This window comes from Rhinoderma darwinii, chromosome 5 (assembly GCF_050947455.1).
Source record: "Rhinoderma darwinii isolate aRhiDar2 chromosome 5, aRhiDar2.hap1, whole genome shotgun sequence".
Lineage (NCBI taxonomy): Eukaryota > Metazoa > Chordata > Amphibia > Anura > Rhinodermatidae > Rhinoderma > Rhinoderma darwinii.
The window spans coordinates 91,757,558-91,771,524 of NC_134691.1; the positions used below are offsets into that span (position 1 = coordinate 91,757,558).

Here is a 13,967-nt window from a genome sequence, read left to right on the forward strand (position 1 = left end):
AGGACCTAAAAAAAAAAAAAAAAAAAAAAAAGGCAGTCCAAACGATCGTCAAACTAAGCTGTAACCGCCATGAGGATAGTGGTAATCTTGGCTAGACGAGAGACAGGAGGACCCACCATTAGCCATTTAAAAAAAGGGAATATCTTCCCGAAAAGGATACAGAAGTTCCAGATATTCTGAGTGAGAGGGAAGAGACTTCCGAGACCGTCTAGGTCAGTGGAAGGAGACCATCTCAGATGAGTGAGACAGTTCTGAGTCAGTGATCTGTAAGGTGTTCCAAACAGCTTTGATAAGACGCCCTACCGTAGGTGACAGTCTGGAGGACTACTCCTCATCCAGTTCAGAGTTGGAATCTGAAATTTCTCCCTCAGACAATCTGCCTAGGAGGGTAGGAAGTGCAGACTGCTTTCCTGAGGGATAACCAACGAGATAGGACATACAGAAAAAGGGTGCGAACAGGCATATGTAACCCGTATTTGGGGCCTGCCATGTGAAGTAGACATGGATGGGGAGTCCAAAGAAAACTAGCCGTAGGGCTGGACCAGGGTGTCCATCATGGACTGGGTGACATTAGTGAGGTCACCAACGGCCCAAGAAAGGGAATGTACCATTCCAGTTCGGCACTACGCGTTGGCAATGCTGTGAGTGGATAGGCTAGCTACGGATGCTTAGTTTAGAGGCTGGCATGCATTGAACATAGGAGTAGGTTAGTCGCACGAAAACTTTTGCCTGCAATGGAGCAAGAATCGTGAGTTTACAACAAATGCCTGTTGGGAGGATTCTCCTCTGGTGTCGGACATGACAAGTAGAGGAGTCACTATGTCCCACTTCAAACTGGTAACAATGAGCCTACTTAGATACTGCAATAAGGCAAGGCAGTCACCTCACTCAAATGGGTGGAATGGCTGCCCAAGGCTACTTAGGTTCTGCTAGATAGCTCCCTGACTGCAATTATACTAGCTCAGGGTCTTGAATGACAGTCTGAGGGAAAAATTGATGCCTAACGGCAGATCCTATCTGATTCCAGAGTGTGGTGCGATCCTAGAGCTCACAGCAGCAGGTCCTGTGTCACCAGCTGATTGAAGAGTACAAAAGGTGGGAGACCTGCCCCTTCTGTACAGAGAATGGGTTCCAATAGTCACGTAGTGACTGCAGTAACCGCTAGGAAGAACTGGCTGATGGGATCCATGCCCCCTAAACGCAGGAGGTTTATGGAATAAGCAGAAGACAAAAAAAGTCATTCGGGAAAGCAGATCGGGAGTGTGGAATATGGTGCATCTGAGCCAAGCCCTAAGAGAAGCCCTAGCTACCAAAAGTGGTGCATGTACTAGGCGACGTGCCAACAATGCGACAGGTACACGACAATTCCCCTTTTCTAGTAAGGGGAGTGGGAGCGCAGGAATGAGCAAAGTTATCCTGCTGGGGTGTCTGCCTCCTATAGACACTTCGCCAAGGCTGTCCCCCAAAGAGACAAAACGAGAAAAGATTTACCAACACTTTTTACTTTGGTCACAGTAAGGCTTCTGAAATCTCCCTCCTGTAACATCTCCACATGAAGTTTTATAGCTCACCATTTCTGTGTCTTTCATTCACTTTAAAAGCCATGTACAACTTTGAAAAAGAGTTAATGTGTATCAGGCCTCATGCACACAACCGTAGGATTCGTACGTAATTACGGTCCCAATCACTTTTACTGCCCACGGACACATTCCCATATATTTATGGGAAGGCGTCAACGCCGAAGAACGCCTCCGCAAAAGATAGGACATGTCCTATTTATTGCTTTTTACGGACAGTGCTCCCATACTTTATATGGGAGCACAGCCCGCAAATGCGGGCTGCTTTCCATACGGGCCATGTGAATGGCGCCTTAGTGTGATTTGTGCAACTTTGTAATTACATTTTATTTAAAATTATTTTTACTTTGAGATACAGCTGCTTCGTTTCCTGTATAAAGAGCAGCTGTATCTAGCGCGGAAACCTGTATCTGTCAGGTCAGCGGCACTGACTGGTTCGGGTGAAAGCGGGTCCCGCATGTCTGACACGAAGGCTCCACCTGTTATCGATCACATCTAAGTTATGAACTTAGATGTGAACAATAACTGCTCGATACTGCATACCCCCTGACACTGAACCAGTCAGTGTGGCTGACCTGACGGATACAGGTCTCAGCGCTAGATACATCTACTCTGTATACAGGAAAGCAGCTGGATCTCAAAAACGCAATATTTTTAAAAACGTAATTGCATAGTTGCACCAATCACACCGATACACAATTTTATTAAAAACAAAAAGTAGTAGGTATTAGACAGAGTACTTGGGACTTGTAGGCTTTTTGTGTGGTAGTTTTCACCCATCTCGCTAGAGCCTCTCTTTCCTCTATTCTTTCCACCATACGGGACAAATAGATTTTTATCTAGTCTCCAAGAGGAGGTTCTTTCCAGCTAATGAAGAATTGTTCGCCTGACATCCAGGCAATGGAACTTTTCTTCTTGTTGATCTTTTGGATCTGGACAAAAAGGTAGAATAATTTCTTAGTCTCTATGGAAGGCAGTAGGCACTTTCGGAATAAAAGTAGTGTCTAGTTTTAGAATGATCTTGTTTTTTTGAATTTTTAGGTAGGGTTCTATGACCGAAAGAGATTAGAGTTCTCCAATCTTTCTCGCTGATGTAATAGCGACTAAAGATGCAGATTTTAGCATTAAAAATATGTATATTAATTGAGTCGAGAGGCTCAAAGGGAGGGTACCGATTTCTTTAGGGAAGATTTCAAATTTAGAAATTGCTTGAATGAATCTTCTGATCCACCTATGTTCAGCGAAGGGAGTATTTAAAAAGTTGCTTAGAGCTGAAATTTTCACTTTTAAAAAGGTACTAAGGCTAAGCCCTTTTTTGAATCCTGATAGTAAAAAATCTAGGCCCTTCGCGATGTTCGGAAGAAAGAATGGGGATCCTTCCAAATTTGTTGATAGATTTGAGGTAATTTCTTTATGGCTTAGTAAGATAGTTGAAATTACCTCGTCTGACAGACCGTGGTTCCTCAGGATCTGCCTTTCAGGATCCAAGCAGACAACTTCAAAGCTTCTACTCCTTGAAAGAATAAGGGACCTTGGGAGAGAAGGTTCTTCTTGACTGGGAGCAGGATAGGGTCTTCCAATGCCAGGTACTTTAGGATTGAAAACCAGCTTCTTTTTGGCCAATAGGGAAGAATGATAATTTGTGTCAAAACGTCCTGGATTTTCCTTAACACCACTGGTATTAGAGGAAATGGACAAAAGGCATATGCCAGATCCATGTCCCAGGGTTGGGATAATGTGTTTTCTCCCAATGGGTTCTCTCTGAGATTTTGGGAGAAGAATGCATCTACCTGGGAGTTTTTTTCTCATGGCAAATAGATCTACTTTGGAATAACCCCACCTTTGGGTTAGGGACTGAAAAATTTTCCTGTTCAGGGACCATTTCCCGTGGACTATTTTCTTCCGGCTAAGGAATTCTGCCGATAGGTTCTCTAGGTGGACCGTGGAGACCGATAGGACATTTTCTTCTGACCAACTGAAGATTTGTGCAGAGAGGGCTTGTAGATGAGCGTGTCTTGTTCCCCCCTGATGGCGAAGAAACGACTCTGACGTTGTGTTGTCCGATGAGATTCTTACATGCATCCCTTTTATGATGGGCATAGCTTTTATGAATGTTTCCCATACGGCTTTTAGTGCTCTGAAGTTTGAGGACATAATCATCTGAGCAGGCCATGTGCCCTGAAAATGCTGGTCTTTGACCACAGACACCCAGCCATGTTAAGCTGGCATCTCTGGTAATTACCACATATGAAGTTTTCCATGGGACCCCCTTTCTTATGTTGTTTGGGCAAAGCCACCAGTGGAGAGATGACTTCACGGTCTCAGGAATCCGAATTTTTGAATTCAAGGAGTCTGGTTTCCGATCCCACTGGGATAGGATTAAATTCTGTAAGGGTCGGGAGTGGAATGGACTCCACAGAATGAACTGTATGCAAGACGTCAAACCCAACATCCGCAATCCTCTTATGGAACAGATGTTTTTCCCAAAAAATTTCCTCACTTTGGCCTGTAGAAGTATTTGTTTCTCCCTTGGGAGGAAGGAATGTTGGAGGGAGGAGTCTAACCGCACTCCTAGGAAGATCTTCTGTTTTTGTTGAGGAAGACTTATTTTCGAAGTTGATTATCCATTCCAATTCCTGTAGTGAGGAAAGAACCTGCAACCGATGGTTGTTTAGTATAGACGGTGTATCTGCTGTCAGCTGGAAATAGTCTAGGTATGGGATGATCACAATGTTTTGACTCCTTAAAAATGCCAAAATCTCTGCCATAATTTTTGTAAATATTCGGGGGTCAGAGGAAATGCCGAAGGGGAGACAAATTGGAAGTGAAGAACGGAAGGACCGCCCTGAATTGCGAATCTGAGGAATCTTTGGTAAGCTGGGTGGATAGGGACGCGATAGTACGCATCCTTTAAATCTATTGTACACATTGATGCTTCTTTCTGTATTAGAGGAGTCGATCTGATAGACTCCATTTTGAACCTGCGATTTTTCACCTATTTGCTCAATATTTTCAGGTTGATAGTCTTGTACGAACCATTTGGTTTTTTGACCAAGAAGATTTTTGAGTAGTGGCCCTTGAATCTTTCGTTGTGGGGTACCGGAGTAATCGCTTTTAATTGTAGAAGTTTCTGAATGTCCAAGAAGGAATTGATGGAGATCTCTTGATTGGTACTTTGTTAATAGACCACATCTTGAGCCACAATGCTCTCCTAGCAGCATTTGACAGAGCCCCATTCCTGGCAGCAAATCTAATGGATTCGGCTGATGAGTCTACCAAGAATCCCGTTGCCATTTTTAGTAAGGGTAGAGATTCTAATATATCTTCTCTTGACGTTTTCATCATTAAATGGGCCTCCAGTTGGTTTTACCAAATAAACATCGATCTTGCTACAGACATGGCAGCAATATTTGTGGAAATGAAAGCGGATGAGGATTCGCTTGTTATTTTCAGCAGTCAGTCTGCTTTCCGGTCCATGGGGACCTTTAACTGAGAGGATTCTTCTAAGGGGATTGCATTGTTTTTAGCAAACCTAGTTACCGGGACATCAATCTTTGGGATCTCATCCCAAGTTTTCGTGTTTTCTGGATCAAAGAGAAGTTTGCTTTTGAATTCTCTTAAAATGAAGTGTCGTTTTTCAGAACCCTCCCATTCTGCTGTTACCATTTTTCTGAGATTTTCATTCACCGGGAAAATATATTTGTTTTTCTTTCCGTCAGGTCCCCAAACATTTCATACTGGATGAAATGGGGTTGGTTTTCTTCTGGGATATCCATGGTCTCCCGTATTGCAAGGATTAAGGTATCAGACATATCAGAAGAAAAGTAAAAAAAATTCTCCTGTGTGGATGGGGTTGACGGTAAGAGTTGCTCTCCTCCTAATTCACCCTCCGATAAATAACATTCCTGCTCAGAGTCAGACCCCTCAGACGGTGGGTGGGCACCATTTTTGTTCTACTTCTGTCAGGTGTGTGACGGAGTTTCTTGAGGAGGGGCGAGGGAGGCTACTGACTGACTCACTTCCTCACGAATAATAGCCCTCAGTTCAGACCTAGACGTAGGCGGTTCTTTCAGTAGTTTTGTGATACAATCCTGACAACTGTTTCTTATGCGGTTCTATCAATTTTTTTCCCATAAGTCGCACATTTTTTAATTTTCTTTTTAGTGTCTGTTTGTCTCAGAGAGGAATCTTTATCCTAGAGAAAACAAAGGCAGATAGAGCGAGGTTTACTTACATACGGAGTTCGAAACCCTTACCCCAAGGGGGAGACTCACATGACCCTGGGACATATCTGGAATTCCATCAGAACGAGGTAGTTCCATCACCTCAACAAGCAAATAATACAATATCCAAGTCAAAAGATATATGTGCTAAGGCTGTATATATAAATCCATGTTAGAGGTATTAGCTCTAACACATACCTGTGCGGGTCCCTTTATATGCAGGTGTTTTTTGAATTTCCCGCCTTCCAAGATGGCCACGGACCGGAAGTAGCCCGGCGTCATCTCTGGTGATGCGGCTACTCCATGAGATGCAGCCGCGGCGACTCGTCACTTCCGGCTACACGGCCGCTAACTAGGATACTTCAGGCGCTCCAAAACTGTGGATCTCGCAGCCCCTCAGCTGAAGCCTGGACTTGGGAATCCCAAACCAGCACGCTACCGGAATCCAGCCTAGGATTCCTAAGGTAGGCGCTTCGGTTGAGGAGCTAAGGGACCTCTCTTTAGAGAAGTATTTAGCCTAGGCACATAGGGAGAAGGGAAAGTACGTGGACTCCCCGATCTCACCCCCTGCTTGAATTCTCCAAGAGCGATCTCGCTCTGCTCCTGACCCTGTATGGACAGGAAGAACACTGGCAAGTGGGTGGTGGGAAGGGCCTTTTAACCTCTGTCTTCCTGTCCCTATAGAGGTCAATAGGGCAACCTCCTGTGGTGCTGTCATGAGGGATATACTGGAAAAAGACGTTTTCAAAAGGTGTACATAGCTTTTAATTGAGAGTGATCAAGGCGTGACAACTTCTTTACAGTGAATCTGGTGTTCGGATCAGTGGGTGTCCAACCACTGCTCAGTATACCATAAAGTTTATATATTTTATAAAAATGCAATAGCATTAGAAACTTATAAGCTGTGCAAAAAATTAAGTGTTTTGCAGGCATTGCTCACACTGAGTTTTTACATTCAACCAGAGCGTAGACCGAGACACTGAAACCTACCCCATTGTGTGAAATACTACATAGTGGAATCAGAATACAGCAGAAAATCAAAGGCACACATCCTAAAATAAGTAATTACTCACGAGTTGGAGGATTGCTGCCTCGTCCACGTTTGTTTCTTCTGCGGCTTGGTGTTGATGATGGGGAAGACATGGTGCTGGAAAAAAAAGAAATGAAAAGATTTTTACACAATATAGAAGCATACTATCATATTTCCAAGGATGAAATGAAGGGGGTTTTCCACTTTATATAAATATAATTAATCGCTGTATAAACTAGAAGATAAACAACGCCCTAATATACTTTGGGTTTTAATTCCTTACTATTTTCTAGATATTGTTCAGTGAGTGAGAACACTTGTTTGCATAGAGGATATAACAACCTAGACCTGCTCTCAGCTGAGAAGTGGATATAATTGTACCCTCTGAGCTAAACAGCCTCAACTCTTGACTGGTACATTGTAGTAAACTACTTAGGCCCCAAGCACACGAACGTGCTTTTGCAGCCGCATTTCCCCCGAAAATCCATGGGAGAATTACGGCCCCATTCATTCCTATGGCGACATGCACACGAGCGTAGTTTCCACGGTCCGTGCATGGCCCCGGAGCCCAGAAAGAACGGGCAAGCCTTATTACGGCCGTGTTCTGCGGTCTGGGCACATTGAAAATTTTGCAGGTAGCGCGCGGTGACACTCCGTGGCCGGCCGACCCGAAAATCATGGCCGTGCACATGGCTACGGTCGTGTGCATGAGGCCAAAATGTAGCTGCTGATGTGTTTAGCTCACAGATCACTGCCTGGACTGCATACAATTGTATCTACTTCTCAGCTCAGAGCCAGACTAGGTATGTGCAGGTTTGCTGCCTCCAGACGTAAACAAGGACATAAGATTATACATAAAATTTATTTTTATCAAATTACCATAATTTGTATTTTTTAAAGAATAGTGTTTTATTCACACGTGTTAGATTATTTTTGGGGTGTATTTTACACCAAATTCCATACACTATACATGTGAATGGGGTTTCCCTAATGATTGCGCAGGGAAAAGAAAAAATCCACCAAAATAAGTAGCATGCCACTTATTCCCGCAGATGATCCGCAAGGAAAAGCCAGTAGAATAAACTGCACTTCCGCTGCAGAAATCCTAGATAAGCCTCAGATTTCTGCCATGGATCCTACAGTAAGCGTCAGATTTGCCTAGGGCAAATCCAACCTGTGTGAACATGGCCTTATTGCAATCACAGCAAAACACAATGTGCAAATACACTCTAAGGCCGGATTCACACGAGTGTGTGCGTTTGCGCGCGCAAAATGTACATAACAGATCCCGTGTGGCAGCAGCGTATGATGCGTGGCTGTGTGATTTTCGCACAGCCGCCCTCATTATGACACTGTTTGTATGTTTGTAAACAGAAAAGCATGTGGTGCTTTTCTGTTTTCATTCATAGTTTTTACGGCTGTTGCACGAATCACACGGAAGTGCTTCCGTGTGCTGCGCGTGATTTTCACGCACCCATTGACTACAATGGGTGCATGATGCGCAAAACACACACAAATATAGGACATGAACGAGTTTTACGCAGCGGACACACGCTGCGTAAAAATCACCGACTGTCTGAACAGCCCCATTGACTAACATAGGTCCGTGCGAGGCGCGTGAAAATCACGTACATTGCACGGACGTATTATACGTTAGTCTGAATAAGCCCGAATTATAAGAGGAGGCCCCAACAGAAAACGCGTATGTGCCACCAATAGATTCATACAAGGCTAGAGCGTTTTATTGTCGCTAGAAAGCATAATTCTGACAAAATAAAGTAGCTACTATTTCACCTCTTAGAGTTATTTCCAATTTAGACATTAATCGCACATCCACATCTGCAGCCGCCTCAACAGGTGAAAACCTTGGGGTCGGGCAGCCCAAGTTTTCTATATAGGTGTATCTATCATACATTTATTTATGGCAGATCGTGTGGATATGTTATAAATGTTAAAGTTGGGAACACCCCTTTTAGAAAAGCTCTATTTTGGGCCTCAGGACTGAGCTCTGTTTTTCATTACCAAAAGAGAAATTTTCCCAAGAGTTTGTATTTTTTTTTCCAGGAGAAGTTGTCGTTTTCATTGGCATCATTTTGGGGTAAATATAATTACGGGTGGATTCACATTGCATTTGCATTATCCGCTTGGCATATGCACCAGCACATATGTTACTCGGCAACATCTCACGTACAGTTACGTCGCTGCCACCAAGGGGTTAGCGCATTGTCACATAACTGTACATGACAATGATGGAGCAGGCTCAGAAGCAGCCCACGCCATCACCAAGGGGTGTCAGTTATATATTACAGTTGACGCTCTGCTGTGACGGCATGGACCGGACTGAGGTCTGATCCCCGCCGGTTAACTCCTTGGATGTCACAGCAAATTGCAACCACAGCATCAAGGTGCTTTGGTTGGTATGGCAACCAGAGGCCTCACAATTGAATCCTGGTCTGCCAAGCACAGAAGCATATAAGGCCCTGCCTTCAAGTCCCCTAGTGGGCCAAAAAAAAAAAAAAAAAATGTAAAAAAAAAATTAATAGAAATGTTGTATAACAAAAACAAAAAACAAGAGTTTCACGTTTAAAAATAAAAGCCTCTTTTGGCCCATAATACGTTTTTTGTTAAAAAAAAAAAAAAAAGTCTTCAGAACTATATTTGGCATTGATCACTGAGTAGTGGATAAATACGCATCCACTGCGTCAAAAATAATTCACTGAAAATAATTGGAATGGATATAAGTAAATTAAGATATAACTCTTACAAAATTGATATCTTCATTTACGTATATCTGTTCCACTTTCTTTCAGTGAATTACATATTTGGTATTGCTGCGTCCGTAACGACCCAAACTATAAAACTAAAATTTTTCCCAAACAGTGAACACCGTAATAAATAAAAAGGTGACTATTGTGCAAACGCTATAAAACAAAAATGATATACATTTGGTATCACCATAATTGTATCGACGCACAGAATAAAAGTTAATGTTATTTGTAGTGCTTGGTGAAAGCCATTAAAAAAATATAAAAACCAGAATTGCTGTTTCTTGGTTACCTTGCTTCACAAAAAAATAAAAAACAAAGGGAAAAACAAAAAAAGTCGCATGTACCCCAAAATAGTACGAATGAAAACTACAGATTGTCCTGCAAAAAAAAAACAATTTGCCGTTACACAGCTCCGCCGACAAAAAAATTAAAGCGTTATGGCTCTCAGAAAATGACAACACAGTGTTCCAAAAGGGGAAGAAGATTGGATACCATTTATCAGTGCGACACTGACGAAACATCTATGGATAATTATTTATTTACCCCATTGTAATTCCACATTATTATGCCCTGATGTACTTTGCTCAGCTTACATATACCCCCACATTACATAGTAAAATACATAGGGCTCCTACGATCCTACCTCAGAGCCCTGCAATTGTCGGCCAATGCTGCAGAAATCGTGAAAATGACCTCAAATGAGCAGTGTTTTTTCACTCCTGAACCCTGTTGTATGTCCAGGAAAAAGAGTAGGGCCACATGTAGGGTGTTGTCTAAAGCCAGGAAATACGGCATAATAGTTTGAGAACTGTCTTTTTATAGTGGCACCGGCTTAGCACAACGTATTGGGCACTGAAATGACATCTGTGGAAAAATTAAAATTTTCGCTTTGCACCATCCGCTGTGCATTAATTTCCCATTTAAAAAAAAATAAATATGCATGAGTTGTCAAAATGCTCATTACACACTTTTAAAAAATGCTTTAAAGGAGGTGTAGTTTCTAAAATGGGGTCACTTCAATGGGGTTTCCACTGGACTCTTGTACCTCAGGGCTTTACAGATGTGGCATGGCGCTTTAATAGCAATATCTGCGCTCCAAAAGCCAATTGGTGCTCTTTCCTTTGAGCCCTGCTACATGCCCAAACAGCAGTTTATGACCACATATAGGGTATTGTCATACTAGGGAGATATTACATTTTGCAGAGTTTTTTCTCCTATTACCTCATGCAAAAAGGAAAAAAAACTTGAGCCAAAACTACCTATTTTTGGAAAAACATAATTTTTTTATTTTTACTGCCTAATTCTAATGAAATCTTTGAAACACCTGAAACACACTCATTACACCCCTAAATGAATGCCATGAGGTTTCCAAAATAGAGCATCTTCTTAGGAGTTGCCCCGGTACATCAGGGGCTCTGCAAATGAAACATGGCACCCAAACACCAATCCAGCAAAATCTACAGGCCAAATATTGCTCCTCCCATTATGAGCCCTGCCGTGTCTCCAAACAGTAGTTTACGACAACGTATGGGGTATTGCCATACTAGGGAGAAAATCCCTTACAAATATTAGGGAGCTTTTTCTCCTTTTTTTCTCATTTTCACACCCAATTCAAATGAATTCAGAAAAAAAAAAAAAAAAAAAACCTATAGGGTTAAAATGCTATATGAATTCCTCGAGTGGTATAGTTACCCAAATAGAGTCACTTTTCAGGGGTTTCCAACGTTTTGGTACCTCTGGGTCTTTGAAAATGTGAGAAATTGATGATAAAAGTCATAAGCCTTGTAACATCTTAGAAAAATAAAAAAAGATGCTCAAAAACTAATGGCAACTCAAAAGTAGACATCTGGTAAACGTTAGGAGTCATGCACACGACAGCAGTTTTGTGGCTGCATACGACCCGCAATCGCAGAAAGTATAAAATGCTTGCTTTCCTATGGGCCATTGCCCGGAGAGCAAAAATAATAGGACATGTCATGATTCGGTTCGCATTGGCTGTCCGTGCTCACTGAAATGAATGCATATCTTGTGTGTGCAGTCAGTGGCTGCGGATGACACTCCATGGCCCGTCTGTGCCATAATCACGGACCGTACACACCGCTACAGCCGTGTGCAGGAGGCCTTTACGAGTTACTATTTTATGTAGTATTACTGTCAGTCTTACAAGCATATACATTTCAATTTAGAATAATGAAAATGTTTCCAAATTTTCTCAAAATGTTGGTGTTTTCTACAAATAAACACAATTTAGACCAAATTTTTCCACTAACAACGTACAATGTGTCACAAACTCTTAAATCGCTTGAACAAGGCCGCATTCACATCAGCGTCGGGATTGTGTTTGTGGTTTCCGTTGAACCTTTCCATCAGGGGAATCCATGAACGGAAAGCCAAACGGAAACCATAGCTTCCGTTGCAAATGGTTTCAGTTGGTCTCGGTTGTGTAAAGTTTCCGTTTTTTTTTTTGGCGGAAATAGTGCAGTCGACTATGCCATTGTTTCCGCCAAAGAACTAGAAACCTTACGGAACGGAGACCATTTGCAACGCAAGCATTACCATTGAAATCAATGGTAATGCAAACGGAAGTTATGGTGTCTGTTTGGCTTTCCGTTCATGGGTTCCTTCCGACGGAAAGGTCTAATGAACGGATCCACGACGCTTATGTGTACAGGCCCAGGCAAACCATTCCAAAGTTATCACATAAAGGGACACGTCAGATTTGAAAAGATTGGCTTTGTCTCCAAGGGGTTAAACTTTCATAAAATGTTTGTCCCACTAGGGGACTGGAAGCTCCCAACATTTGCACTGTGCTCCACCAAGATGTACAAGACTGCACTGCAAAATAACATGCGAGAAGCATATAGCAATTTCATCCAATATCAGATTGCAATAAAAGTAGGGTGACGTTTGTAATTTCACTGTTGTTTTGGAGGAACATTCTATTTTAACCCCTTCCTGCTACAGCCACTTTTGACCTTCCTGACAGTCTTATTTTTCAAATCTGACATGTCATTTTATGTGGTAATAACTTTAGAATCGCTTGGATAGGTAAAAGCATTCCAGAATGGTTTTCTCGTGACACATTGTACTTTATGTTGGTGGTAAAATTTAGTCGATGCGTTCAGTATTTGTGATAAACACCAAAATGTAAATGTATCTGCTTGTAGAAAAAGATAGTAATACCATACAAAATAGTTGCTAATTAACATTTTCCATATGTCTAATTTAGATTGGCATTGTTTTTTGAACGTCCTTTTATTTTTCTAGGACGTTACAATCCACAGGCGGCTTCCAGAAATTAGTGTGCACTCTATGTTAGAGTGAAAATGTCAATTTTTCCATGGATATGCCAGTATGTTGTGTCCAGCTTTATTATGCAGTGTTTCGCAGTTTAAGGCCTCATGCACACGACCGTATTTTTGCCCACCCGTAAATACGGGACCTTGGTCACATGTTTTCGACCCGTATTGCACCAGTATTTACGGACCCGTATTTACGGGCACGTTTTTGGCTGCAAAATACCACTGCACTAATCGGCAGCCCTTCTCTCTATCAGTGCAGGATAGAGAGAAGGGACAGCCCTTTCTGTAACAAAAGTTAAAGAAATTCATACTTACCCGGCCGTTGTCTTGGTGACGCGTCCCTCTCTTCACATTCAGCACGACCTCCCTGGATGACACGGCAGTCCATGTGACTGCTGCAGCCAGTGATTGGCTGCAGCGGTCACATGGGCTGTAACATCATCCCAGGAGGCCGGACTGGAGGAAGAAACAGGGAGTTCTGGGTAAGTATGAACGTCTTTTTTTTTTTTTTTTTACAGCTTTATCTATATTGTGATTAGTAGCCACTGTCCAGGGTGCTGAAACAGTTACTGCCGATCGTTTAATTCTTTCAGCACCCTGGACATTGACTATTTACCGACGTCGCCTAGCAAAGCTCCCATAATTACGGGTGCACACACGTAGTCACCCGTAATTACGGGAGCCCCATAGACTTCTATAGGCTGCTCGTGCCGTAATTACGGCCTGAAATAGGACATGTTCTATCTTTTTCAACAGCACGGGCACCTTCCCGTAAGCATACGGGGAGGTACCCATGGCCAATAGAAGTCTATGGGCCCGTAATTACGGGAGTTTTTACGGTCGTGTGCATGGGGCCTTAGAAACGCCCTACATGTGGCCCTAATCTTCTGCCTGGACATTCGACCAGGCTCAGAAATTTAAGAGTACCATGTAAAATGGATGCCTAATTTGGCAATTTACAAAGTATCGGTTCACAATTGCAGAGGCTTCGATGTGAAATAAAAGAAACCCCTGAGAAGTGACCCCATTTCGGAAACTACGCCTGTCAAGGCATTTATTAAGGGGTG

The 13,967-nt window shown here is 42.6% G+C and overlaps 1 protein-coding gene across 1 annotated transcript in view; it reads right to left on the reverse strand.

Moving 5' to 3' along the window:
• The window catches only part of MCM4 (minichromosome maintenance complex component 4), a 44,634-nt gene that overhangs the window by 29,346 nt on the left and 1,321 nt on the right, over positions 1-13,967 (reverse strand). Inside the window, exon 2 of the mRNA XM_075826263.1 lies at positions 6,874-6,947. Coding sequence (XP_075682378.1) covers positions 6,874-6,943 — 70 coding nt within the window. The 5' untranslated portion in view covers positions 6,944-6,947. The remainder of the gene's footprint in view (positions 1-6,873; positions 6,948-13,967) is intronic.